The 25,040-nt window shown below is 40.0% G+C and overlaps 3 protein-coding genes across 4 annotated transcripts; 1 reads left to right on the forward strand and 2 right to left on the reverse strand.

Moving 5' to 3' along the window:
- The first annotated feature begins 652 nt into the window (after positions 1–652).
- Positions 653–7,904, forward strand: lamp1a (lysosome associated membrane protein 1a). The gene is made up of 9 exons (XM_015002802.2): positions 653–1,121; positions 4,819–4,925; positions 5,034–5,253; positions 5,580–5,741; positions 5,842–6,041; positions 6,129–6,251; positions 6,334–6,400; positions 6,480–6,647; positions 6,736–7,904. The coding sequence occupies exons 1-9, from the start codon at positions 1,049–1,051 to the stop codon at positions 6,873–6,875; spliced, it is 1,260 nt and encodes a 419-aa protein (XP_014858288.2). The 5' UTR covers positions 653–1,048; the 3' UTR covers positions 6,876–7,904.
- Positions 7,905–7,946: 42 nt separating this feature from the next.
- Positions 7,947–14,701, reverse strand: grtp1a (growth hormone regulated TBC protein 1a). The gene is made up of 8 exons (XM_015002803.2): positions 14,053–14,701; positions 12,393–12,544; positions 12,146–12,304; positions 11,480–11,604; positions 10,512–10,608; positions 9,686–9,858; positions 8,696–8,881; positions 7,947–8,545 (listed from the first exon to the last, which is right to left on the reverse strand). The coding sequence occupies exons 1-8, from the start codon at positions 14,085–14,087 to the stop codon at positions 8,453–8,455; spliced, it is 1,020 nt and encodes a 339-aa protein (XP_014858289.1). The 5' UTR covers positions 14,088–14,701; the 3' UTR covers positions 7,947–8,452.
- A 1,703-nt stretch (positions 14,702–16,404) lies between these two features.
- On the reverse strand, positions 16,405–24,358 carry adprhl1 (ADP-ribosylhydrolase like 1). Of its 2 annotated transcripts, XM_015002795.2 has the most exons (8): positions 23,868–24,358; positions 22,532–22,696; positions 22,314–22,439; positions 21,107–21,247; positions 20,861–20,988; positions 20,627–20,762; positions 20,273–20,438; positions 16,405–18,559 (listed from the first exon to the last, which is right to left on the reverse strand). In XM_015002795.2, the coding sequence occupies exons 1-8, from the start codon at positions 24,079–24,081 to the stop codon at positions 16,573–16,575; spliced, it is 3,063 nt and encodes a 1,020-aa protein (XP_014858281.2). In that variant the 5' UTR covers positions 24,082–24,358; the 3' UTR covers positions 16,405–16,572. The 2 variants fall into 2 exon arrangements, with proteins under 2 accessions (XP_014858281.2, XP_014858282.1); XM_015002796.2 differs by lacking the exon at positions 16,405–18,559 and having other exon boundaries at positions 19,536–20,438; positions 20,627–20,759.
- Between the last annotated feature and the right edge of the window lie 682 nt (positions 24,359–25,040).

The raw sequence follows: 25,040 nt of genomic DNA on the forward strand, positions 1-25,040 counted from the left end.
TTTCACTTTACAAGCTCACTGAAGTGAAGTTGAAAACAAAGTGTTTTTAAATCAGTTTTTATGGTTCCGTTGAAGTGATCACGAAAGTCTGTTGCCTAAAATCATAGTGTAATCCCTGGGAATCTGTGTAAAGTTAAAAGAAACTCAACTATGCAGTAAGAATGTACCAGGCAGCTGCTAAGTGGTGGAGAGTAGCATTAAAGCAGCCTCTGTGTTCCCTTTGGGCTTTTGCACAGCCTCGTGAATTGATGAGGGCGTCAGCTGACTGACCACAAGTCATGTACATTGCAGCTTGCAAAGCGCAGGCCGTGCAGACCCCCTGCCACTTGCAGCACAAAACTAAGCATTAGACACTTCTATCACCTTTTTATAACGCTCTTCTGATTGTGTTGCGATAATAAACAGGAAGGAAGAAACATAAGGATAGCCGACACCATCAACCCCTCCTTGTCTTGCTCAAATTACGTAACCTTAATACTAAGAAGTATTATTCTTAGTAATTCTATTCATTTTTCTCAATAGGGGTCAGCTATTGTACTATATTCTAAGTCATAGTTAGTCTTTTCTGCTATTTCTGTTTTACTTCTCAACATCAACAACGCACTATTTTGTGTTTTTTTTTTTTTTTATTATATTTTTTTGGTGGAGCCCTGATAAGCTCAGCTCAGCAGCAGACGAAGAAGAAGCAGGGGAGGGATGGGTGATCTCACGTGACTGGGTCGCCCTGAACGCTGCCAGTTCTCATGAAAGACGCAGTTTAATTACATTGCGCGACTAAGATAAGATCGATATCTAGCCACGATTTCTGACGCTTTTCCGTCTGCAGGAGCTGATTTACAGATACTTAACATCCCCGTGCTCTCCATCTTCGGCCAGCGGATAAACAACCGGAGCGGCAGCATCACCACTTGCCGTTGCTTCACTTTCACAGCTAACGGTCCGCGAAAACAAGTGCAGGAGCAGCAGCTGACCCACCTGCGCCTGCAGTGGAGAATCATCCACCCCGGCGGCAATTCTCCATCTTTTTGACGAAGGAGGAAACCTGTGCATGGGCTCGACACCTAAGATGAAAGTCCTGGACTGCTTAGCCCCGCTTTTCATCGCCTGTCTGGCGATTTTAGGTGAGTGTTTTGCTGTTAAAAGCTGTGCTAAATGCTACTACTGTTAGCCTGAACGACGTCACAGTTGTGACGCTGTTCTGGAGTTGAGACCCCAGATTCCGAGGAAGCTGAACCCCTCCTTCAGCTACCAGTGAAGGTTGCAAAATGTTTCCCTAGGGCCTTCCACCAACACGGACCCCACGTCCTGAAAACCTTTTAAATAACTTCTGGAGTCACGTTTAAAATGCCCGTCACTGATTAAAAGTATCAGGTGTGGAAAAACTGCTGCATCACATGCATGGCTGTTGCTAATTGAAATAAAAATATTACTACTTTAAGATTGATATCACAACATTAAGCAACTGATACCACTGCTGATCAAATATAAATAAGTCTCGCACTTCACGTTGTTTTTATTCTCGTAACAAATGAACAGCACAATTTGTGTTATCATGTTTATTTAGTCGTTCAGTAAATTAAACCTCCAACATGTCTAATTTCCGTAAATTACAGGAATTTGCAAATGTGTAATTTGAAATGATGGATTTATATGTCCATTAGTCAATTCATTTTTAAAATGATATGCTATCAATTTGAAGTGTCTCAAGTGATAATCTCATGTTACCATTTATTGAATCTCATAAAAGTTTAGATTTTTTTTCCTAATAAATTAACAGAGATGCAGATATGATACAGATATACTTAACTGAATAAGCACTGGTGAAATAAATTAGAAATCCTTATGATAAATATTAGCTACTAAAGGACACTTTGCCCTAAAAAAGGATCAGTATCTTCGATTTCAGAGCCTTCCAAGGTTTTCCCTGTCTTTGAAAATCCTGACTGTAGTTTCAGGAAGTCACCATACTTTGTGTTTTTTTGTTTTGTTTTGTTTTGTATTTGATACTGATATAAAGTCCTTGTATTGTGAATGTTGTGGACCAACAGATAAGCCTCATTGTTGTTTCATCTGAGAGCTTCACATGACTGCCATAATGGCTTTGTGTTGCTCAGAGCTCTGGAGGGGCCCACAGACAGTGTTAGTTTAGAAACTGGTGAAGTCCTGTCACACACACAGGCACATAGTGCTGCTGACGCCGGGGGAAAAAACAGCAGACCATTACTAGCTTGAATAGTGCTGAATATTTTCATTTATGACCATTCTTTAAACATAAACTTAGCAGTTTTTAATCACCGGCTGTTTGCAGTTTCTCTTCTGAGTCGTTGAATTCCTGCATCAATATTGTCCGGTGGGTTAGCTTTCTGTCTGACATTAAAACCCTAACTTTATACTTTGTACACACAGTAGCTTACCTCATGACAGGATTGTAGCGTTGTGTAAGCTGTCTACTGCGTGTTTACGCTTTGAACAGAGGTGACCTGAGGGACACTTTTTAAAAAAAGGCAGCAACTGGCAGAGGTAGAGAGACGCCTGAAACCGAGACTGCTCCCAACAATTGGATCATTTCAGCTGTCAGAAATCAGGAGAAGCTGACTGTCTGATAAATAAAACTGCATAGCATCATGACTCAGGCAGAATATGTATATGAAAACAGAAAACAATGCAAGGAATTAAGTATTTTTATTCCAGTTTTTTTTTTTTTTTATAATTTCGGTTTTAACTTTTTTATAGATTCTTGGGGAGACTGTAATAAAGTCTGTGTTGTAAAAGATAATGTTTAAATATGCAAGTCTGGTAACTGCTGGTGATTCAAGTTCAGGATGTTCACTGTTAATGTTTGAAAGCAGGACTGCGCACACCCACACCCAGGGAACAGTAATTTGGCAGGTTTCACATTATGAATAACGTATTAACAGCTTTCTGTGTACGTGTGTCAATTTCTACATTGCTACTTCGTATAAAGTCTGCATAAATGGCTCTGGAAAAATCTCGGCGCAGCAGGACAATTTCTATTTCACAATCTTAAACAGAAAAGAAGCAAAAAGGTTTAGAGTTTGTTCCTCTTTGTCCCCCAGTTTCCTGTTTCTTACGCCCTCTAGTGGCAGGTCTGTGTGAACTGTCATTCTTGTTTTTATAGATAGATGTCAGCAGTGAGTCGCATTGGACCCTGCCAAATTTGTAACTTTTTTTCTGTGGTGTAAAAAAATAAAATAAATAGAACATTATGTTTATACAAGGTTCAGAAATCTTTGCAGCAAAGTGCAAAGACTATGAAAAATATTGTTATCGAACCAGTAACTAAGAATAAATGACTTGTAAACTATTTGGAATATTTGCAATAAACTATTTTGAGCTCCAATAAAAAAGACCCACTTTTGTAAAAACAAAACAAAACAAAAAAAATCTTAATCCACCCCAAATATATAACTAAGATACAGCTAGTCATTGCTTAATAATTGTTTTTTAAATTTGTGAAAAATGTGAGTGAGTTTGTATTTCCTAGCAGTAGTGGTAGTTCTTCATATTCTTACTCAGAACTAGGGCTGTTGTAAACGAATATTTTAGTAATCGAGTAATCTATCGATTATTCTTACGATTAATCGAGTAATCGGATAAAAAAAATTATAAAATGAAATATTGGTAAATCTGGCATAATACCGGTGTTACTATCAGATATCAATATCAGTCCAATTTTCCATATTTGAGCATCCCTAACAGTTGCTTTTTTGTAGTTTAGAAAACTAACCTGTAACAATAATAGCTCACTTTCTAAGTTAACCAGAAGAAAAGTTATAGAAAAATCTGAAATTATATTGAATTTAATAAAGAGGCAGGCTCACAAATATGCTTATAAAAAATGTCTACAATCCAGCTTTTAGTTTATGTATTCATCTTCAGTGAGTTTAATAGATTAATTAAACTCACCTTGCCACCTAACCTGTCACGCTTTGGGTTTGAAAATACGGGAAATGCCGCCTGGAGTGGGAGGAGAGGGCGAATGAACGAACATAAGATGTGGTGGAGGGGAGGAAATGGACCAGCGGACTGACGAACCGTTAGACCGGGGGACGAACACGGGGGGAAGCAATACGGGATATTTACGACACCTTCACTGGTCACACTCAGAAACTCATCTACCAGCCATGTACGATGCGCTCCGCCACCCGTTTCTTCAGACCGGGATATGAAATTTATTGTGCGGTTCGTCGGTAAAGCTACATTTACACGGTAAGCATCAGCTACTCAGCCGCCCGCCCTGTTCAGGCTATCCGCTCACCTCAGCGCTCTTCCCGCCGTTCGCTTTCAACCAGCAGCCCCGGAGGAGAAATGCTGCCGTACTCCAGGCATTCCCCCAGTCATTTTAAGGATGCTTATTGGTTCCCCAAAAAACGATAAAAAGTCGGGCATTATCATCAATCAATAAAATCTCCACGGGCCAATCTTGAAGATTGGACTTTATGCCGCTGAGACTTAGCTTTTGTCAACAACTCAGAGGCGGAAGTGAGAGCTCCGCGCAACGCAAATGAAGTCCCGGCCGGAACACGGTGCGCTAACTAATAAAACATAAATTAACGAAGCTTCGAGGCAGGTAAATTTTCCTCGAGGAATTTTAGTAATCGAGGTACTCGAACCATTCGAGGAATCGTTTCAGCCCTACTCAGAACTCAGGTTTATATAAATTAGTAACATACTTGTATGAAAAACAACAACTTAAGTATACATGTCCCAGTCTTTTAATTGAATTTTATACAATTTTTTAAATATCTCCATGTTATGTAGCTGTTTTCAGTTCCTTTATTGTGTCCTCATTTGCAGGTTGCACTCAGGCAGTCACTCTTGAGGTGAAGGAAGGGAACTCTACCTGCATCAAAGCCGAGCTGTCTGCATTGCTCTTCATCACATACACCACCTTCAACAGCACGGCAAGTGCTCAATATTCTGCTTGCGTAGAATCAGAAAAGCGTCTCCTTTCCTCGGCATTACATCCTCTACTGTGTCACCTTATGAACTCGCTTGTTTTCTCCCCTCAGAGTAATGTTTCCACCTCTCTGCCGGACTCCACCTCGGTCGACGCAGCAAGCAGCTCGTGTGGAGCAGCAGGCCGCCCGCCGTGGCTGGTGGCGGTGTTCGGATCGGGTCACGCGCTCGGCCTCAGCTTCGCGAAAAACGGGAGTTTTTATAGCGTCACTAACCTGACGCTCCAGTACAACCTGAGCGACACTTCGCTGTTCCCGCAGTCTAACGGCTCTGGTGAGAACGTGCATTAAAGTGGTCCCACCTCAAGTTTACTACCAGTTTTAAAGCTGCAGTATTTAACTTTTATAAAAAGTTTTTTTTTTTTTTTTTTTTTTTACATACGCTGTCATGTTGTGACAATATGGTATGTGACAAATTGTGAAAAAACTCAGACCTCACGCAAATGCTCTTAATATTGCAGCAATTACACAAAGATAGGGATCATTAGAATATAACTATCACAGTTTGATGGTTAAATTTTTTGGGAGTGGATGTTCTGAATGAGTTTTTGTTACATTATATGTTAACTAATTCACTGCCTGCATGCTTGTGTCCTTCAGGCGTAGTGACTGTGGTGAGTTCCTCGGTCGGGATCTGGGCTCCGATCAACACCACCTACCGCTGTGCGAGCCCCACCACCATCAGAGTGGGAGGAGCTGCCGTCACCTTCTCTGCTATGAGGCTGGAGGCGTACATGCCAGGAAATGACCTCAGCCCAGCAGGTACGTTTTGTTCTTTTAAACAATCTTTTTTTTTTTTTTTATATTATTATTATTATTATTGGATCGAAACTGACCAGGCATCTGTTGTGTCTCGTCACAGAAAGTGTGTGCGCGGCAGATCAAACCACCACCACCACAGCGCCCCCTACTCCAACTACAACTGCGGCTCCGGCACCAACTCCACCAGGAACGCCCGCGACCGGAGTGTTCTCTGTGACGAACAGCAGCGGTACCGTTTGTCTCCTCGCCAAAATGGGCCTGCAGCTCAACGTCTCCTACGTCTCTCAGGCTCAAAATAAGGTCGGCATGAAGCTCGATCGTTATCATTTAGCATAGTATTAGGTATTCAAAAAATAAAATAAAAAATTGTCTCTTCTCCATTGCCAGACTGTTCAGGAATTGGTCAACGTGAACCCCAATCTGACGGTAACATCAGGATCGTGTGGCAGCACCACTGCCAGCTTAGTTTTAACACAACAAACCACCACGCTCAATTTTACCTTCTCCATGGTAACGTCTGCGTTTCCTCTCAACAATTTCCAGTAACGTGTGCAAACATTACAAACGGTGAGCACTGTTTTCCTGTTTGCAGAACTCAGTAACTAGCCAGTACCATCTGAGTGGGATAAATCTGTTGGCCAACTGGTCCGACATGACTGGTAGGTCGCTGGTTTTGAGTGTCTTTGCTCCGAATGCCAACGTTTGCTCGGCCAAATTTCTGGTGCGTTCTCTTCCCAGCTCCTTTCTCAGCCAGTAACACCAGTTTGGACTACCTCCGGAGCACGCTGGGACGCTCTTACATGTGCAACACGGAGCAGACTCTGCTCGTGGTCCCAGCTTTCTCTCTCAACACATTCAGACTGCAGGTGCAGCCGTTTGGAGTCACAGCCAGCCAGTTTGCAGCAGGTATTGTTGGGGTTTAATTTCCATTTTCAGAACTGAAGAAATTGAGATCCAAAGCACTTTATTTATTTTGTAAACCTGCTCTGTGCAGCGGAGGAATGCCAGTTGGACCAGGACCAGATGTTGATCCCCATCATCGTTGGAGCAGCACTGGCTGGTCTGGTGCTCATCATCCTCGTCGCCTATCTAATAGGCAGGAAGAGGAGCCATGCTGGGTACCAGACCATCTGAGCAGACGCCTGGTTTAACTCGAGCCTTACGGACTGAGAGCTGGGAGAAAGGAGGGAGAAAATAAAAATTGTGGGAGGAAGTGAAGGAAAAGTTTGAGTGAGTGAAAGTTGTTCTCTGCATGTCCTGGATATTTTTTTTTCTTTCTTTGACTTCTTGTGTGGGTGATAAAACGTGAACTACTTGCTGACTTTAGACGATGTTTGTCACGTTGAAGCTGGTGAGGAGCAAGTCCGCTCAACGCCTCAGCTCAGAGATTATATTGACAGGTGTACACATCGCTTGAATTGCTTTTTTTTTTTTTTTTTAGCTGTGTGATCATCTGTGATAGAAAAGAGAATCAAACACTGTAAGATCTTTTAAAATCTTATGCCAGAGATTCTGTCGAGGATTTTTTTTTCTCCTTTATGATCCATGATGAAAAGGGAAATCTCTAAAGAAGCACAGCAAAGGGGAGATTCTCAGATTTCTCAGGCTGGTGTAATGTTTCCCCTCCTTTCTGGATGTAAATTGCGTATTTATTTAACAATACAGAAATTTGAGAAGCTCCTCAAATTTAAAGCAAGAACCAGAGGGAATGAGTTGTATTAAACACAGGAAGCAATTCTCTCCATTTCAACATTTAATCTGGTCAAAATGACAGTTTCGACTAAAATAAACTACACTTTTATTTTCCTTCTGGGTCCTTCTCTTTTATAACTTGCCTCCCAAGAACTCAAGAATGGGATTCTAGAAAAATCTAACCTTAATGGCCATTTGGTGAAATGTTTTGGCGAAATGTTTTGGCTACACAAATGCTTGTTTGCTGAATTGAGTTCTTGTTTTTTTTATGACTCGGATTTAAATCTGAGTTGTTACAGTAGAATCCTACAGTATTCTACTGTAACAACTCATTGATCAAGTACCAAATGAATTGGTTTCCATCTTTTTTTTCCTGTCTTACAAAAAATACTTTTTTTTTTTTTTCCAAACGGAAATATCTATTTTCTATTATGCATTTTCCTGTAATGTAATAAAAATATTTAGAGTCCATGTTGGAGTGATTCCTGGTACATAAAACGCAGACAGCAGCTGTTTCAGTTGTGCTTGTATTGGATCACCAAGGTAACTTGATTTAAATACATTGTATAAACTAAGCTCACATCTCCAGTAATGGACAGTTTCGCTTAAATGATTAGTTTTAACATGAACACCTCAAAATATTGAATCAATATATTTCATCATTCAACTTTTCACCTGAAAAAACAAAAATTAGTGTTTAAATTTTTGACAAAGATGTGAAATACAGTGGACATTTTTATTCCTGAGCTGTGCTTTAAGGGAACAACATTGTTTTCATTCAGGTTTTTCTATTTAGCTTTTGCCATCCTGGATTAAAGTGCAAAAATCTGAAACTTCACTTAAGACAAACGTCATGGCATGAAATGGAATCATCGGGTCATAAAGCACAACATGTCAGCTTTGATTGTCTCAGTTTATGCTTTAAGACAAAGTTCAGTGTAAAGTGACTCGGGTGTAAACGAGCTACTGGGAGCTCGACCCTTCTGGAATGCATTGGCGGACGTTCTTGGAAGTCCAGGTCAGGATTCTCCTTCGGCGAGTCGACCACGACACGTCGCGCGGAGCTTGGTCAGGGTTGCCATGGAGAGACTTCCCGGTTCAGTGAAGATTTTCTTGGAAAGGCGAGAAGCACCAGGATTATGGGATTACAGAAGCAGAAATAAAACGGGACAACTCCTTTATTCTGAGCGAGCTCCTATCTAGTGAAACTACTTCCTTCAGGAGCAAAGATGGGACGCACCGCCGCCCGCCGTTCCTCTTACCTGCATGAAAGGGTGGCAATCTTCAACAAATGGTCCCTGCGTGAGGTCTTTGAAGGCCTGACAGACGTCTGGCAGGGATTTGGCCTGTTCGATCAGAGCCTGGTTGTGATGGATCAGCGTAAGAGCTACACGGAACAGGATTTTTGAACCTTCGTAGAAAAGGCAATCCCAAATCCGCATAACGGTCTGAGGGAAAAACAACAAAAATGTAATGCTTCATGTAAAAAAAAATAAAAAATAAAAAATTATAAATCTGTAATTTAACTACAAAAACAGAATGCTGTTAGAAATGCAAACAATTTGTAGGAAAAAAATCTGTTTTCTTTATATATATATAAAAAATATATATACATATAGTCATCTTTAAAGTTTTCCACAAATGCTCTCTGTCCTGTATCCTCCTTCTAATGTTCTCCACCCAAAACATCAGCATAAGGGAGGAATATATGAAACTAATGCACTAATGTTCCCGAACTCGTGCAGTGTTTGTGTTCAGATCTACTTCTGAGAAAACGGCGTGAACGTCTCCATGTGTTACTGCCCGGTTAAAAGTTCCTCCCATATTTAGAGAACAAATACTGGAGCCAACATCGTTTCAACTCAAACGGAGGGAGACGGCAACAACAACAACTCGTTTAAAGTAGGAGAAACTCCGCTGTCGGAACTGAAACACAAAGCCACGTTTTCGTCTAAAACCAAACGGTAGAATCAACTGTGTGTATGTAAAGTGTGAGACTAGAGGGAAAGATTTTAAAAGGCCTTTACAAAACACCATCGAACCACTTGTTTTTCCATTTAAAAAAAAAAGGTCAGTACGTTTCCTGATTCAAATATTTTCTTTTCCAGTATTGTTCTAATATTGAGTATTGGAATACAAAGTATTAAAAAAAAAAAAAAAAAATATATATATATATATATATATATATATATATATATATATATATATATATATATATATATATATATATATATATACACACACATGCTCACCTCCACAGGCAAAATGTCAATGTAAAGACAGATGAACCAGCGAGAGACCACCAGTGTCCACATCACATTGTGTTTCACCATCACCTGCCACACTCGGGGGATTTTGAGTTTCACCAGCTCCCCCAGCACCTCCTGGTCCGTCTTCAGTCCCAGCATAGCAGGACTGTAGTAATCTATGACCCAAACAGTGAGAGTTTTACTCAAAACGTTTCGATACGTAGACCAAAAAAAAAAAAAAAAAAACAATTGCCAACTCAGAAGCACTTGTGGGATATAAAACTTCTGCCCGCTCAACAATAAACTAAGCTGCAATATTTTAGTCACACAAATAAAGCAGGAAGTTTTTTATTCATTTATTTTTTGTTTTGTAGGAACAGGATATGCAAATCATAGCAGAGCCAAAACTTAGAACGAGTTTGTCACATTTGCCTCTTTTAAAAAAGAGGCATCCAGTTTGCAAATTGTTTTGCGTTAGAAAAGAAAAAAAAACAACTCTATTCTTAGAGATAAGAACAGGAATTAGGTCACTCTGAAAACATTTGTTGTATTTGGCCAAGTGTAAGAAATAAAAACAAACCTCATTTGGGTGCACAAAGGATTGCCCTTGTGTAAAAGTTACAGGGTAAATGTGGTTCTACTTACTATGAAATTAAATACAATACAAAAAAACAGATATTAAAAGAGGAGTACTGTGGTTTGTACCACACTTTTTCCACTGTAATTTTTGTTTTTTGCCCCATGTAAAAAAAAGTCTCATCAGGATTAGTCTGAACTCCAGAGCAGAGTAGAGACGAACAATGACAAGAAAATCGATTCGCGAACATACCTGGCAAAATTCTCCCAATCAGTGCATCCATCAGCCAGAAAGACTTTTCTTCATCTTTAGTGATAATCAGTAAATAACCAGCAATAAAGTTCATGCCCTACAGATAGAAAAACAAACAAAATAAATGAGACTTGAATACATCGTTCACACATTTCATCATACAGAAGAGCAGTTTGACTCGGAGGACTATTTAAAAGTCTGGTACAAAATTGAAAATATCTGCTAAAAACCTTTACCATGCTGATAATTTGACCTTTACTATAAAATATCTGAAAAGTATTTGCATGTCGTGGAAAAGATGGCAACCCTCCAGGTGTGATGGGGAGTTTCCAAACTACAGCTACGTTATACTGGTTCCTGCTGGTTTAAAAGGCACGACGTGACAAAAAAAAAAAAAAAAAAAAGAGCGCTGTGTGTGTGTGTGTACCAGGAACACACACAGACGTCCCAAAAAAAACCACGCCGGTTTCAGAGGGGATGAATGGAATCTGTTTATACTCTGAAACCTTGTTTGAATTTAAAGCCAGCTGCATTTTGGTAAACGATATTTGCCTTTCAAATTCTAATAAATAAACAAGAAGGCGCACTAGGCCGACACAGCCAGCCTCTTTCTGAGCGCTTACATAAAATGCTATAAAAACTATTCCCAAAAAATGTCTTATTTTTATTTGAAATTGTGGTCTGTAGTATATAAGCACTCCAGATTGAAATAGTGGTTTTGATCACAACTCTTCTGATTCAGTTTCAGCAAATCAGCAGAATCCATGTCATGACTGTCAGTTCTACTGGTTTTCTATTACTCCACTACACCAACTTGCAACAACATAGAAGTTTATTTTTTACCTATAGTAGCGATTGATCTAGTCAATGATGTTGACGTATTATTTTTCTGAACTGCAATTATTACAAACTAAAATGAAGATAAAAAGAAATCTGTTTCAGCTTGGATTAAGGAAGGCGAGCAGTACCTGGCAGTAGCCCACCGATGGGTTATGGTAGCCATAGGCCAGCAGCACATTGAACAGAGATTTCTGCAGACACGGGTCAGAAGACTTGCGGAACAGGACGTTGTCTGGGAACGTTCTGTTCAAGTCTGAAAAATACAAACAAGCTGATGGTAATGATGCTTTCTGCAGGTTTGTGGGTGCAAATATGGATAAGAGTGACGCATCATTAAACACAAGCAGGAAATTGATTACTTTTAAAGCAGAGAATAGCATTTTAAAAACTTTATTTTAATAAAGTTTCTTTCATCCTTACAAATTAACTTTAGGACGATGAAGGAAAAAAAAAAGAAGAGAGAGAAAAAAAGTATCTCTGGTCAAACAAGCAAAATCAATGCCATTTAAAAAGATCCAAGGAGCACGTATGCCAGAAAAACCAGGAAATGCTCATCTGGTTAAAGCCTTTCCTACAGTGAAAAAAATAAATAAAAATGCAGCAACATTGTGCTGTGTGTGCCGGCGTTTGTGTGTGTGTGTGTGTGTGTTTCTCAGCCGCAGGGACTGATCTGAATTAAGGGAAGAGTGAATGCAGCCAAAAATGTGCTGAACTTGGGATGGCAGCTCACGTCTCGGCACAAGCCCTATAAAGGAGATGATCTCAGAGTGAAGAAGCAGCCGCTGAAGCCTGACCTGTCCTGATGGTCTCCACCAGTTTGGAGTCATTGTGGGTCACCAGCATGGACTGGTAGTATCCTGGGTTCTTCTCCAGCTGCTCTTGAGCGCCGCTGGCCGTCATCCAGATAAAAGCGCGGTGCTCATTGGGGATCCCCTTGCGTACGTAGCGCTTTACTGAACGACAAGGAGAACGTTTGCGTCTGGCTTGGGTTTCGGCGCGGGCATTCGTTTATGCGTGGGTGCGTTTGGTTTTCACACTTACGTTTTACAGTCCTTTGCACCTTGCCGGTATCTTTCAGCAGTCTGGACCACTTGATGGAGCGTCGGGTGCAGATGATGAGATACTCGGACATGAGCTCCTCGTAGGATTCAAAATCAAAGTCCTCCGAGCGCTCGAAGCCATACGGATCAATTCTGAGCCAAAAAGAAAAATGTTTCAAACTAATTTTAAAGAGCAACTGGAGGGATTGTTTTCAGAATTACGTTAGGCCGTAGTCAAACTTAACTTGTTTGACTAGTTCTGAACCAATCAACAGAACTGGTTCCCATGTCGATCTAGTAATGCTAGTATTGATATTTGTGATAACTCGACAACCACTGATTACGTCGTGCTAATTTAGGCATGGCAGGCATATCTTCCTTTCCTAGAAGACAAAGTGTGGGTGTAGGTAGCTGCAGCTAATGCCTTAGGTAACATGTTAATCTTCCTACTGCTTAACCTTCCCAAAGAGAAAAGTCATGCCTGAGGAACTAACACATTAACAGAGCATCAGTTCAGAAATCTGATAGGTTTGTTTTGAGTCTGTGTGATCACAAACCAAAGTGCAACATAAAATCAAGACATGACCCAAAGGATTAATTAAAATAAAGCTATAAATAAGACTGTGTCTAAGATTTGTGAGCGGACATTTAACAAAACAAAGCTATAGTTTTCAAAAGGACATTTGATTTAATGTCCATATGTATGGCAGCAAACTAGACACTGGGATCACTTTTTTAGGGGGAGGGGGGAATCAAACCTAAAATAAAAGTGTCTTACACCAAATGCATTTTCAGTGTACAGTTAAAGCATTTGAGAGTGCAAAAAGAAAAAAAAAAGTCAACCCACTAAAAAAATAAACATTAACTCTATTTTTCAATTATAATACACAGAATATTGATTCTTTAAAATTTTGGATATCTAAGTTTGTGTAAGTGTTGTGGCTTTAGACCTGGCTTTACATCCACCACCACGGTCATAAAAAGCACTGAAATTGAGAATTTTTGAGTTTTGAGCATTCGGGAATGTGTAAATATTTTTAGATTTTTAACTAGAGCTGGTCTAACATAACTGAATAACTGTTTATTGGTTTTGTGATGGCTGTGTCATTTTTACTTGATGATTTTATTCATTTTTAATTCTTGATATGGACTACTGTTTGGAAATGAACAAATAAAGATCAACATACTTCAAGATATTTTAAAAGTAGTGAAACGTCCTTTTAATCTAGTGCTGAATAAAGTTCAAATGCACAACAGCTGAGATGAGGAGGTAGCTTCTCAATGGAGTAAATCTTTAACTTAAAACGATTATAAAACATTTAACAAGAGTTTGCAAGCCATAATACATCAGTGCTAACAGACTGCAGTCTAAATGTACGCTTTCAGAATAAAACTGTGATAAAAAATATGATAAAGGAGGGCGACTCAAAGAAACAACCGTTATTTTACTAACTTATTAATGTAACAAGTGACTGGCTAACTACTAGATTACCTAGATTCATACATTTTCACCAACATGCACAACGTGAGGACCAGAATAATCTTGCAGCTCTTTGTTTTTCTGAAAAGCTTAGAAACTGTTGAGGTGTTGTTATTGATAAAATAGCATTTTAACCGTGTTTAACGGTGATGAATTACACCGTTAGGGCCCCCAGCATTACCTGTCCACTCTGTCTTTAGCCGTACTCTGGTCCATGGTGGGTCGTGTCTCTTTGATTGGCGTCCCCGTTGCTGCTTTCGCTCCAGTACAACAAAAACTGAGCTAGGATTCCAGCATTTGCACGTCGACGCGTTTTCCCTCTCCAAAACCAAAAAGTTCACAACCGAATCGACACACAGTTAAGTTGAGACGAGATGTCCTGGAGGCTCACTTTCTCCATGTTGGAGTGCAGAGAATCGGGACGGGACGCCGCTCTCGCTCGCTCTCCCTTAAGATTAATTTACTCTAGAATCCCAAAATCCGTAAGGAATATTCCCGAAGTCCCTTCCAGGTAAATTAGTAGTTCTAAACTAAGTCACCCTTATATACAGCCGCAGTCAACACAGTCAGTCGTGTCGGGAATCTGGAGAGTTTTCCTCTGTTTTTTATCGCCATCCACAAGCACCTGCTCCCGCTTGTCCTCGGTCTCTCGTTGAGCGAACCTAACTTGTTCTGTTGAGCAAAGAAAATATCCAGAACCAGCCCCAAAGCGATCCCACCCACCGTGTGTTCCTGGACGTTTATCCAATTAGTGTCCCTCCTCCTTCCCGGGCAGTTGAACCGAGGATTTGGAACAAACTAAATCAGATCTAATGCTGCCTTCACGGGATTCACAGTAACGTCGTAACTAAGAGATTCCTGAATGTTTAAAAGGGACTCAAGTTGCATTCATGGGGCTTTGAGAAAAAGTGGGAAGTTTTTTGTTGTTGTTGTTGTTATTGTTGTTAAGATTCCTACTTTGTAATCTTCTTAGTATTTGCAAGAAAATACAAACACATGCTTCACCAGGTCAAAAATTGTTAATACTTTTTAGAATAGCTTCCTTAAAATAAAACACACGCTTTTATCGCCTGTGATCTGTTTAACAGACAGAATACAAAAGTATTCACTAGTTTGAAGAATGCAAGATGTTATCTTTTAAAAACAATGCAATCACAATAAGCCGCGTTTCTCGACAGACACTTAATCGTACATGACTAAAAGCACTAAAATGCAGCAAAACCAATGTGTCACCTCCAAACGTTTTTTGCCGCTATTAAAATCTAACATTTCTCCATAAGAAAGATTCAACTTTTGGCAGTAATTTCAAAATGTATGTGTGAACAAACCATTTATTGAAACAGCACATCAATAAAAGAACACCATACTCATAGGGAAAGATAGTGGGGGCAGCATCATTCCATCTTTTTCAGATGGAATTTGGCTTTTTTCTGTCTAGGTGGATGAAAGAACTGTTAAACAATCTGTTTTGACCTTAGGCTGAAGGTAAAAATGAATTTATTTATGAGCGTCACAGTGAGTATATGCTAACATCAACAGATGAAACCACAAGAAATACAAAAATGTCTGGAATGAGACAGAATCCAGAGTTAAAGGGGACAGAAAATCTGTGAGGTCACATGAAGAGGCCTGAGGACAACAGATGTTTTTAGTCAGAAAGATTTAGAGAAGGCTGAGTGGGTATTCATAGCCCAGCCAGGAAGTGGGATGTAGACGGATTCTTACCAGAGAAAATCGAATGCAAAAATTAAATCAAAAGGTGACTCCATAAAATAGCTGTTTGCTATTCAACCAAGGTTTTGAAGCTTTATTACTTTTTATATTTGTTCCTTTGTCAAATTAGTTTGTTTTTTTTCGTTTGAGCTATATAATTTAAATGTCACATCAAAGGTGGAGAAAAGTTTTGATGTAGCTATATGTGGTCTCATTTTATTTACTTCTCAAAATCCTTCCATTTTAACTCAGATGTATAGACTTTTGTTTCCCCACAATTTCTTCTTGAATTAAACATCTTAAAGAATTCAAATTTTTATGTCCTCATTTTGTGTCGTTCTCTAGTAAAACTGCAGGATCATACCACTGCAGAGTGTCTGCAGTGGTATGATCCTGCCTGCAGGTGTTGGGCTTTGTCTCAGCTGATTCACTTCCAACTGTGGACATGTTTGTCTCTGCGGTGCGAGCGCTTATCAACTCTGAACAAGTCTCACTTTGTCCCAATTTAGGCACAGCCGAGATGTGTCTGGTAGCTGCGATATTGTAACTTCACATGAAAAAGAATGAGAAACGTAATAAGACAAGGTCATAAAAAAAACCTACTGTCTTCTGTGTAAACAGCCTTGTAAAGATACTTGTTACCTTGTGGATTTTAGATACCAACAGGAATTAGCTAATTTATTTTCAAAGCATGAGTACTCAAGGATGGACAGTACTGTGTGATAAAGGAGATATGCAATATTTAAAACGACATACCACACAGACCATAAAATTCTACTTGACAACACTAATTTACACAAAATATAACTGTAAAGGTTGAGGTACTTTTCTGTTGTTCAGGCTTCACAGACATTTATTCACTTTGAGTATTTTGTTTTTCATTTTCACTCTTCCTTTAAAACCCAAAGATCTCTATGTAACAACAAGTTTAGCCAAAATTAGCAGTAACTGTTTAGTTTTAGCAGATTCTGACTTGGGTCACCAAAACCTAGAAAGTGAATGTGTCCATAAATCGTATTATTTTAGGCTTATATGTTTGTTTCACTGAAGAATCTGCGTAATTGATGGTTTTGTACTTTGGCCTCTGTTTTACGTTATCTCTGTCACTCCCTGCAAATGCCTCCTTGTTAGCAGTCTCTTCCAAATGGCTACAGTTTCCTGGCTTTCCAATATGATTTTTTGCTGATAGTTTTCCATCTTCATTTCTTTCTTCAATGGCTTCTTTGTGTGTTGCTTCAGCTCCATCCTTTGATTTCCTGGTTGTTACAGCGGGATGACCAGTGAAATGAGGACTGCATCTGTCCTTGTCTTCAATATCTTCCATTGAGCGTGACACGTCATTTCCTTGATGAATCAAAGATGAATATGACAGCTGATTTTCAGAGAGAGAAGTTATACATTTGGGATGTGGGGTTGACTCAATCAGATTATTTTCACCACTGAATCTGTAAATAGATGGAATGACAGACCTTGAAAACGTTTCTTGACTAAGCTTTTGTCTTTGGAGATTGATCTCTCCGTTGGCATATTCCAAAGAATATGGTTTGGTTTTTGAGTCTGCTATGCTGTCTGTTTTTTTGGATTCATCTCCCTCTAAATTACTGGAAGAACATTCCAGGTTTCCCAACAGATTTCCTTGGGTTTCCTCTGATATCTTGTCCTGTTCCCAGTTTTCATAAACCTCAGATTTAATTTCCCTCTTAGATTGTTCAGGAGAGGAATCTGTACATGTGGACCAGGCAAGGGAGCAGATCACAACTGTGGCTCTTTGCCAGTTTATTGGGATTTCCTCCTGAGGAAGAACTTTGCAGGGTTGTGGAAGTGACCATTCAGTCACTGACATTGAAGGAAGTACTTCTATCTCTGCAAATTTAACTCTTTGTGTAAGTTCAGCCTCTATGACTGTAGACGGGATTTGGCTGGATTGTTCTGAGCCTTTATTCTCAATATCAACATCACGAGCTTCACCTTTCATTTGGTTTAGTAAAAGGCAAATCTCTTGAGCCAAGGACTCTGCTGCTTTCAGATGACTCCCATCTTCTGTGTGTGAATTTGCTTTTATTAAAATGTCTGTCTGCTGACCTGGCTTTTGCTGTTGGTCACTTGTAATATTATTACGTTTTGATTTTTGCACATCAGAGTTACACTGCTGGCTCTTCCCTGGGTTCTGCTTGTTGAATGTTTGATCGTTCACCTGGTGTTTCCCTCTTTCAACACCAGCTACTTTTTCTTTTTTTTGACATTCAACCCTGTCTCCCCCACAAGCCTGCTTGTGAGACAAAAATAGATCACTTTTCTTACATGCAGTGGCTATGTTTTCAAATCTCGTCATTAAGGAATTTAGGAGGATTCCTCTTCCAATGCGTCTAGGTTTGATTGGCTCTTCCTTCAAGGTTTTAGAACCATCTTGTTTTTGCTCGGCCAGGGCAAATTTAACCACAATTTCTTTCACACTACCACGTCTTTTTAGCCTTTTGATCCTGGTGTCTGTGTTGTGATTTCTGTTTTTAATAAGGTTATCTTGACCTTGCACTCCTCTGCTGGGAGGCAGAGTTCCTACCGCCCTCTGATTGGTGCTGAAAGGTTTGGGCGAAGACCTTAAGAACTTAGATTGGAGAAGCTGGAACGTGGTAAGGCGCCGAGATGGCAATTCTGCTTTTGATTGACTTTGATTGGCTTTGCACCTTTCAGAAGTGTTGGAACTGCTTTCGGCTCTGACGCCTTTCTGAAACTGAGGTTTTTTTGCCTTCTGCAGATCAGATTTGACAGTGTTTCTTGTGTGAATTTGTGATGCGCTGCTAGATTCTGGCGTCTCCACGCTTGTGTTATCAGTCGTCCTCTTGAGCAGGTTGTGCGTTAGATAATGCAGGAGACTCTCAAAAATCCCTCGGAGCACTGGTCGGCATTTGGGGTCTCTAAGCAGCCTCCTCAACGCACCGACATCGGGGCTGATTCCGGGTTTCCAACAATCTGGTCTATGGAGAATAGAGGACATGCAAGACGTTTTGAAACTGACACCAACATCCTTAGCAGCAATTTGGGAATTGACCTTTAGAGAAAAGCAGTTTTAATTTATCTAAACTCTAAAAGGAACATTTTCTGACTTCACCTATTAACTTTGTTAATCAGTCAGTGAAAATCTCTGCCCTCTTTGAACTGGCAATTTCATTAGTTCTCTTATTACCGCAGCAAAAGCAAGGATTTAGGATTTAGATCACATTTGAAGCTGATCAAATGTTCCAGACTGCAGTTCTTTGAACTGTGGTAAGGAGCTGCCAAACAAGACAAAGAAGTTTGCTTGAAAATCAAAAAAGCAAGCTTGAAATATATGTTAAGACAGGGAGACACAGTCAGCCAGTTCAATTTGTTTTAATTAGGCGTGGACTGGTTACCAGTATCAAGGCATACCGAGGTTTTAAAAAGTTATGCTTTAAAAACCACGAAGCTCTTCTGTGATTCTGTTGCAGTGTAAGAAATGGAAAGTGTCAAAGTGATGCAGTCTACTCTGTCTGTATGAAGCATAAAGTATCTGTTGCTGCACACTGCAGGTCAGCTGACTGATTTTTTTCTTGCTGGCTTAAAAGATAGAAGAATTTAACTTTTTTTTAATCTAGGCAATATATATATATATATATATATATATATATATATATATATATATATATATATATATATATATATATATATATATATATATATATATATATATATATATATACATACATATATAAATTTGTTCAACTCTCTTAAGAGCAAAACACCATAAATAATATTCTAATGGTGTAGGCCAATTACCATGAGACCATTGACACTCTGAGAATCCCATGCTGGCTCATGCATGCATAAAATAAAGTTGTTGTTTGTTTTTTTTTTATAGCTTTTTCACATTTCTGTGGTTTAAAACTGTAATACGAGTGTTGTGCAAATACTTTCACACAGTACAGGGAAACATTATTCTTATTTCACAACTCGACCTTTTATTCATTTCAAGCCGATCCTGATTGCACCACTAAGCTAAGGACAGCAAAAGGTTAAAAAGTAAAACTTGTATATTTAAATTCTTTTCTGAAAATTTTTGATTCAAAAGAAAATTAGTTATGCAAAAGCTAGCTGCAGAAGCAGGTTTTTTCACACCTTCACTGACAGCACTTGCTCAAACTGTAAGCTGATTAGATTAATTATTTTTCTCTTTGTGCTTCATGTTAATAAACGTTAGGTTTAGAAAAAAAATGCATCAGTCAGAGAAAGGAAAGATCTACCTTCCCCCACCTCCAAGTTACTAAAGTTAAAAAAGCAGAAGGTTTTTTCTTTCCCCACAACTCTGTCACTGGCAGATCAAGACAATGATTGTTTTAAGCAAACAGCATATCTGGATTTGTGACAACTGATTACATATGAATGATAAGTAAGATATTCAAAGAAAAAAAGTCAGGCTAATTCCTTTCTTTTAACGTTTCTTAGTTACGCATCTTTAGTGAGATGCAATTTAACCTTTTTATAAAACTTTTGACAGATGTGTGGATAGTGGACAGAAAAAATCAAAGAGAGCAAGGAGTGAGCGGTGAGAAAAGGACAGCATGATTCATAAAACTGGTCAGGGAATGAAGGAGGGTGTTGGCCACAGTGAGGAGTCACGCTCTGTTCCTCTGACAGCCAGTAGAGTTCAGCTCAGTGGAGATCAGGATTACTTCTCTGTGCATTTCTCTGCAGAAGCTGCATTATAGAGTGCTTCTCCCAGCTCCTCCAGCCGTTCTCTTTTGTCCAAGTCCCGGTGCAGGTTCTGAGGAACCTGGCTCAGGCCGTTCATGAGGCCATAGAGGCAGCCCGCGATGAGGCCCGTGGCTTCACCCTCACCTAAAACAACATGTTTACAGAGTTCCTTAACTCACAATGTGCTTCTATCTTCACAATACTGTACCGTATCAATTAAAAACGCAGCCAGAGCTATTTAAAGTCAGCTAAAAATAAAGACATGTTTGAATGTTTTGTTTTTTCTGCGCAGTTCCGTAAAACGTACAGGTCTGCAAGTCAAAGTTTCTCACCTCCATGAAACATGGCTCGTTTGCACAGCTCAGTCCAGTTGCTTCCTGAGGCCAGAAGCGCATCGTAGGCGATCATGGGAGCATCATGACCTCTCCGCCCTGCCCGACCCTCTGAACTCCAACGCTTGTACATCTGCTTTGAGGGAAGAAAAAAAAGAAAATGGCCTGTGTCTGTAAAGGGGTGGAATCCGTTGATTTGATAGTATGAGAAATAAAGAACCCCAAGGGACATACTTTATCAGTCTCCTCTGCATCATAGCCATCAGGAAACGATGGTTTGTTTTGTCCGTCCTTGTCAATTTCTCGCTCTTCAAGGTAAAACTGCCACTTGGCCTCAAAATAAAACCAGTTTTCCTGATATTCTGTGTAAGCACATGTAAAAAAAATGCACTTCAGGGATCACTTTTCTTTTTTTACAGAAATGCACAAGAATTTTAGGATTTGTTGTTTAAAATGATCTAGACTGAGCCAGAGTCCAACCTGCCATGTGTCGTATTGTCTTCTTGCAGTACTCCTCTGCTCGGGGGATGACCTTCATGAGCTCACGGCCCCAAGTCACAAGAGGCTTCCCCTGGATTGCAAAGGATGCAAATAATGCTGTTGTCAGGGAGCCGAGGAAGCCTGAAGCCAAGAGAAGAGAGAGACATCAAACGTGACTTTGGCACTTCAGACTGTAGTCAAAGAATATTACAGCACCTTCACAATTATTCATTTACATAAATCTACCTGGTGATTTTTTTTTTTTTTTTACATTTTCACTTTTTTATTCTTTTTTTATGGTCAGGTTCCAAAAACCTTTAATTTGTAGCTTCCTTTTATAAGGTATAAGAATGAAGCTACAAAAAAAAATTTGAATTTCTATCAGCCACTAATCAAAATGTGAAAGACAAGTGGCACTGCTTTTCAAGTAGAGCAGATTTGCAGTCGTTATATGTCACGACATGGCAATAAGAAAACGGCTTCTTGCCTAGACATGTTCATTGTATCAGTCGCAGCTCTAATCTCAAATGTTTTGTACAGCTGCAACTGTGACAAATAAGGTTAGATTACATTCCAGGTTTGGTCTTGATACCACACATGAACAGGAGGACAATACTGTAAGTAAAAAAACTTGTATCTAAAGAAAACTGGTTCTCTAAGTCGCCATAACAATCATTTTCATATGCAAACTGGCTATTTGCAAGGTTTGTCGGAAAAAGTGTTTGCTCTCCTGATATTATAAATATAAAATGGAACCATGTGCTTTGGTCTAGTTCGACCGAGATTAAAAGATTTGTTTTCGAGTGGATCTTTGAGTAGATTTTGAAACAAAGGATGTGAAACAAAGTGTGTAAAAGTAAATCATGCTCATGCTCAGTAGAGACACTGTGTAGGGCCTGTTCCTCTTTGAACGGTTTATGTTATGCATAGAAAAGAAGCTGGACAAGAAGAGTTCATGAGAGCGGACTCGCTGTCTTTAAAGGCCTGTGCAGTGCATTTTTTAGTTGTGTCCTTTCTCCAACGCACCTGCATAAAAGCTACTTTATGTCCTTAACCTGTTCCAAAAAGCCTCAGGATGAACAGCTCATGTGGTAGGTTCAAGCAAGATTTTGGCAAACAGAATCAACAAAAGTAGATCTACCGAACAGTCGAACAGCAACACAATATTTGGCCCGTCATTGGAAGTTCGAAATTGCCAGCACATCACCTGTTGGGTGGTTATGGGTCATTCTGCCAATCTCAATGCTGACCTCCACCAAGTTATCCAGTCTCTCAGGCTGCCAGTATCTCATACCAACACACATGGCTTTGGCTGCTGCTCCAAATCCAGATCCTGGATACGGACATACATTATATTTATTTTTTTACTGTATTTATGTTTGGTTTATACCACACAAAGCTTCCTAAATCTTAATCTTAATCTACCCTTTTCATTGAAAGGTGTATGCCAAGCGAGCAGGAAGTTATGAGGTTTTAGGTGAACGCAGGGCTCCACGGTGCCGGGATCAGGAGCTCGTCCCTGGAGAGAGACCATGGCTTCCACATAGAGACGCACCACCTCCCTGTACAAGTCCTCCAGACACCAGTAATCTGGACACACACAAACACATGTACACACAGTGGTTAGGAGTCATTCATGACTGGCATGCAGGGAAAGATAAGTGGGGCCGCCGTGAGCTAAGTTTAGCCCCACTCCACCACAACACAGATTAGGACCAGAATGCCTGTGGTCAAAAAACAATGTCACTTCAGCAAACTTTGAATGGTCCTTGAACATTGTATCTGTGATATTTGCATGGGAGAAATAATCTGTAGACATAGTGCTACTAAGTTACTGACCCGTTCACATTTGTGATTTGGAAAATGGTCAATTAATTTCAAGTTTGAGTTGCATCATCACCTTTAACGGTCCAAAAGAACTGCTTCAATAATGAGATGACTTATTTGTTCTTTGATCGAGTTAAACTGTTCATCAGCTAGAAATGAGGGGAAAAAACGATTGTATTGTTTTAGCATAAATGTTGACATTTCATAAATCTGAACTTTGGGAGGCATGACTAAAAGCAAAAACATGATGCTTTACTCTCGATACATTGCTGTCTATCCAGCTGGTGTCTCTACAAGCTGGATGGTTGCTAAATAGGGATTCCTAATCTTGAAAGATGTCATCACTATTTTTTCTCAGAACCATTGTGGCTACTTATTGGCTGCATCTACAGCCAAACATGATACCAGCAGATTACAGAGGCCACTGATCCGCCATTGTTCAGCGGATCGACTTCTCCAGAGTAGTCTATTTTGGACTTTTTGGACTCTCAGTCCAGTAACATGCTACAGGGGAGGTCAACATGCATTCAGACTGTGTCATGTTTTTTCCAAAGACTTTGATGCTCGGTTGCAATGACGATGATGGCATGTTACTTAGTTTAGTCCTTTTAGATTGTTCAGGCTAACGTAGTTTGACTTTGCTGAATGTAGTGTAATAAAAGAATATACAGGTATATACAAACAAAATAAATTTAAAACAAAAGCAAACAAAACAAAAGAAGAGCAGTAGCAAAGTGTATTTATACGTTCAAAGGAGTGGGTCGAAGTATCCTTAATCCAATCCAATGTGCTTGGATATTTCTAACAATATGCAAAGTACTGGTCTCATGTGAAGGTATATGTACATTTTTGTACTTAAAAGCTGCTACAACTTTCTCAGTGTTGACAAAAACAAAAATACCGCCATCCTTGTTGAAATCAATTCTTCACATACCTGTTATGAGGGCTTCAGCTGTGGTCATGTGCATCAGCACTGCATCACTCAGGGGCCAGTTGTCAGGGTCCAGCTTCAGGGACTCCAGTCCCCCCAGAGACGCCAGCTCTTCTTGGATCTTCTTGCCTGACGTGCAGCTTTCCCAGCGACCCTTCCTGTAGCCCAAAGCGTCGCCAACGGCACCGAGAACCATGGCTGCTTTAAACTTCTCCATCCTGCTGGATTTTTCTCTCAATGGCACACCCAGCTGAAGTTAAGACAATAATACCCTCCTGAATGAATCTCCTTGCAGGTCTTCCTTCCACCTTCAACAGGTGAACAGTCATGGGCCAATGAAGAGAAACCAAAAAACTTTTGAATTTCAAACCCTTCCAGCCATTTTCTCCATATCTGCTGCACCACAGTTCTGCTTGCCTTCCGTCTTCGAGGTTCTCCTATCAGTTTACCAAACTAACTTTGAGTAGCAAGGCTGGGCGCACACACACACACACGCAAACATGAAAGCACTGCATTATCACCCTCAGCTTCTTTGTCTTGGGCAATGGTGAGCTCAGCTGTGTCCATGCATCTCCTAAAAAGGCAATCCCTGTGGACCTAAAGCTTAAATGCTGGATGACGGGCTTTGGAGCGGTAATCAGGGGTGGACACAGGGTGGGAAAGATGCTAATGTGCCGCTGGGCCTGAGTGCAAGCATGTCCAGCAGCTGGTGCTAGAGCTTATCGACATCTCACCTGTCCTGTGAGAGGACAATGCACCCTCACACACAACAACTCACCCTCAAGAAACTAATTAAATCCAGTCAACTGATTTATGTATCAGTGTATTCAGTATTGTTACTTTTGTGTCTCACACATACATGTAATATGCCTTTTATGTGCATATCTGTCGGTGTACTCTGTTCTAAGCTTATATTCAGACATAGCTTTACTAAGAGCTGATGATGACGATATGTAGCAAGAATGCAACTTGATAAGCGACAACTGGTACCAAGTTGAGCAGCTCTCTGCTGGCGTACTAGAGAGCTGTGATTATGTGGAATCGATTTTTTTTCCTCCATCACATTCACTGCTGTTGTGTAATTTACACCCAACTCTATTTGACCTGAACAGACACCTGCTGTCGCTTTAAATCTGCAATGGAACAATGTTTGCATACAGCATAAGGCAGCCACAC

This window comes from Poecilia mexicana, unplaced genomic scaffold (assembly GCF_051168715.1).
Source record: "Poecilia mexicana isolate PSO_F unplaced genomic scaffold, ASM5116871v1 scaffold_3, whole genome shotgun sequence".
NCBI classification, from domain to species: Eukaryota; Metazoa; Chordata; class Actinopteri; order Cyprinodontiformes; family Poeciliidae; genus Poecilia; species Poecilia mexicana.

Excerpts from the sequence above, each read along its gene's own strand:
- lamp1a (XM_015002802.2), top strand. The coding sequence starts at position 1,049 with ATGGGCTCGACACCTAAGATGAAAGTCCTGGACTGCTTAGCCCCGCTT. Across the intron at positions 1,122-4,818 it reads CGCCTGTCTGGCGATTTTAG|GTTGCACTCAGGCAGTCACT; the intron begins GTGAGTGTTTTG and ends CCTCATTTGCAG. Across the intron at positions 5,254-5,579 it reads CCCGCAGTCTAACGGCTCTG|GCGTAGTGACTGTGGTGAGT; the intron begins GTGAGAACGTGC and ends TGTGTCCTTCAG.
- grtp1a (XM_015002803.2), bottom strand. The coding sequence starts at position 14,087 with ATGGACCAGAGTACGGCTAAAGACAGAGTGGACAG. Across the intron at positions 10,609-11,479 it reads CATCGGTGGGCTACTGCCAG|GGCATGAACTTTATTGCTGG; the intron begins GTACTGCTCGCC and ends TTCTATCTGTAG. Across the intron at positions 8,546-8,695 it reads ATTGCCACCCTTTCATGCAG|AAAATCTTCACTGAACCGGG; the intron begins GTAAGAGGAACG and ends CGCCTTTCCAAG.
- adprhl1 (XM_015002795.2), bottom strand. The coding sequence starts at position 24,081 with ATGGAGAAGTTTAAAGCAGCCATGGTTCTCGGTGCCGTTGGCGACGCT. Across the intron at positions 22,440-22,531 it reads TACACCTTTCAATGAAAAGG|GATCTGGATTTGGAGCAGCA; the intron begins GTAGATTAAGAT and ends GTCCGTATCCAG. Across the intron at positions 20,989-21,106 it reads GACAATACGACACATGGCAG|AATATCAGGAAAACTGGTTT; the intron begins GTTGGACTCTGG and ends GTGCTTACACAG.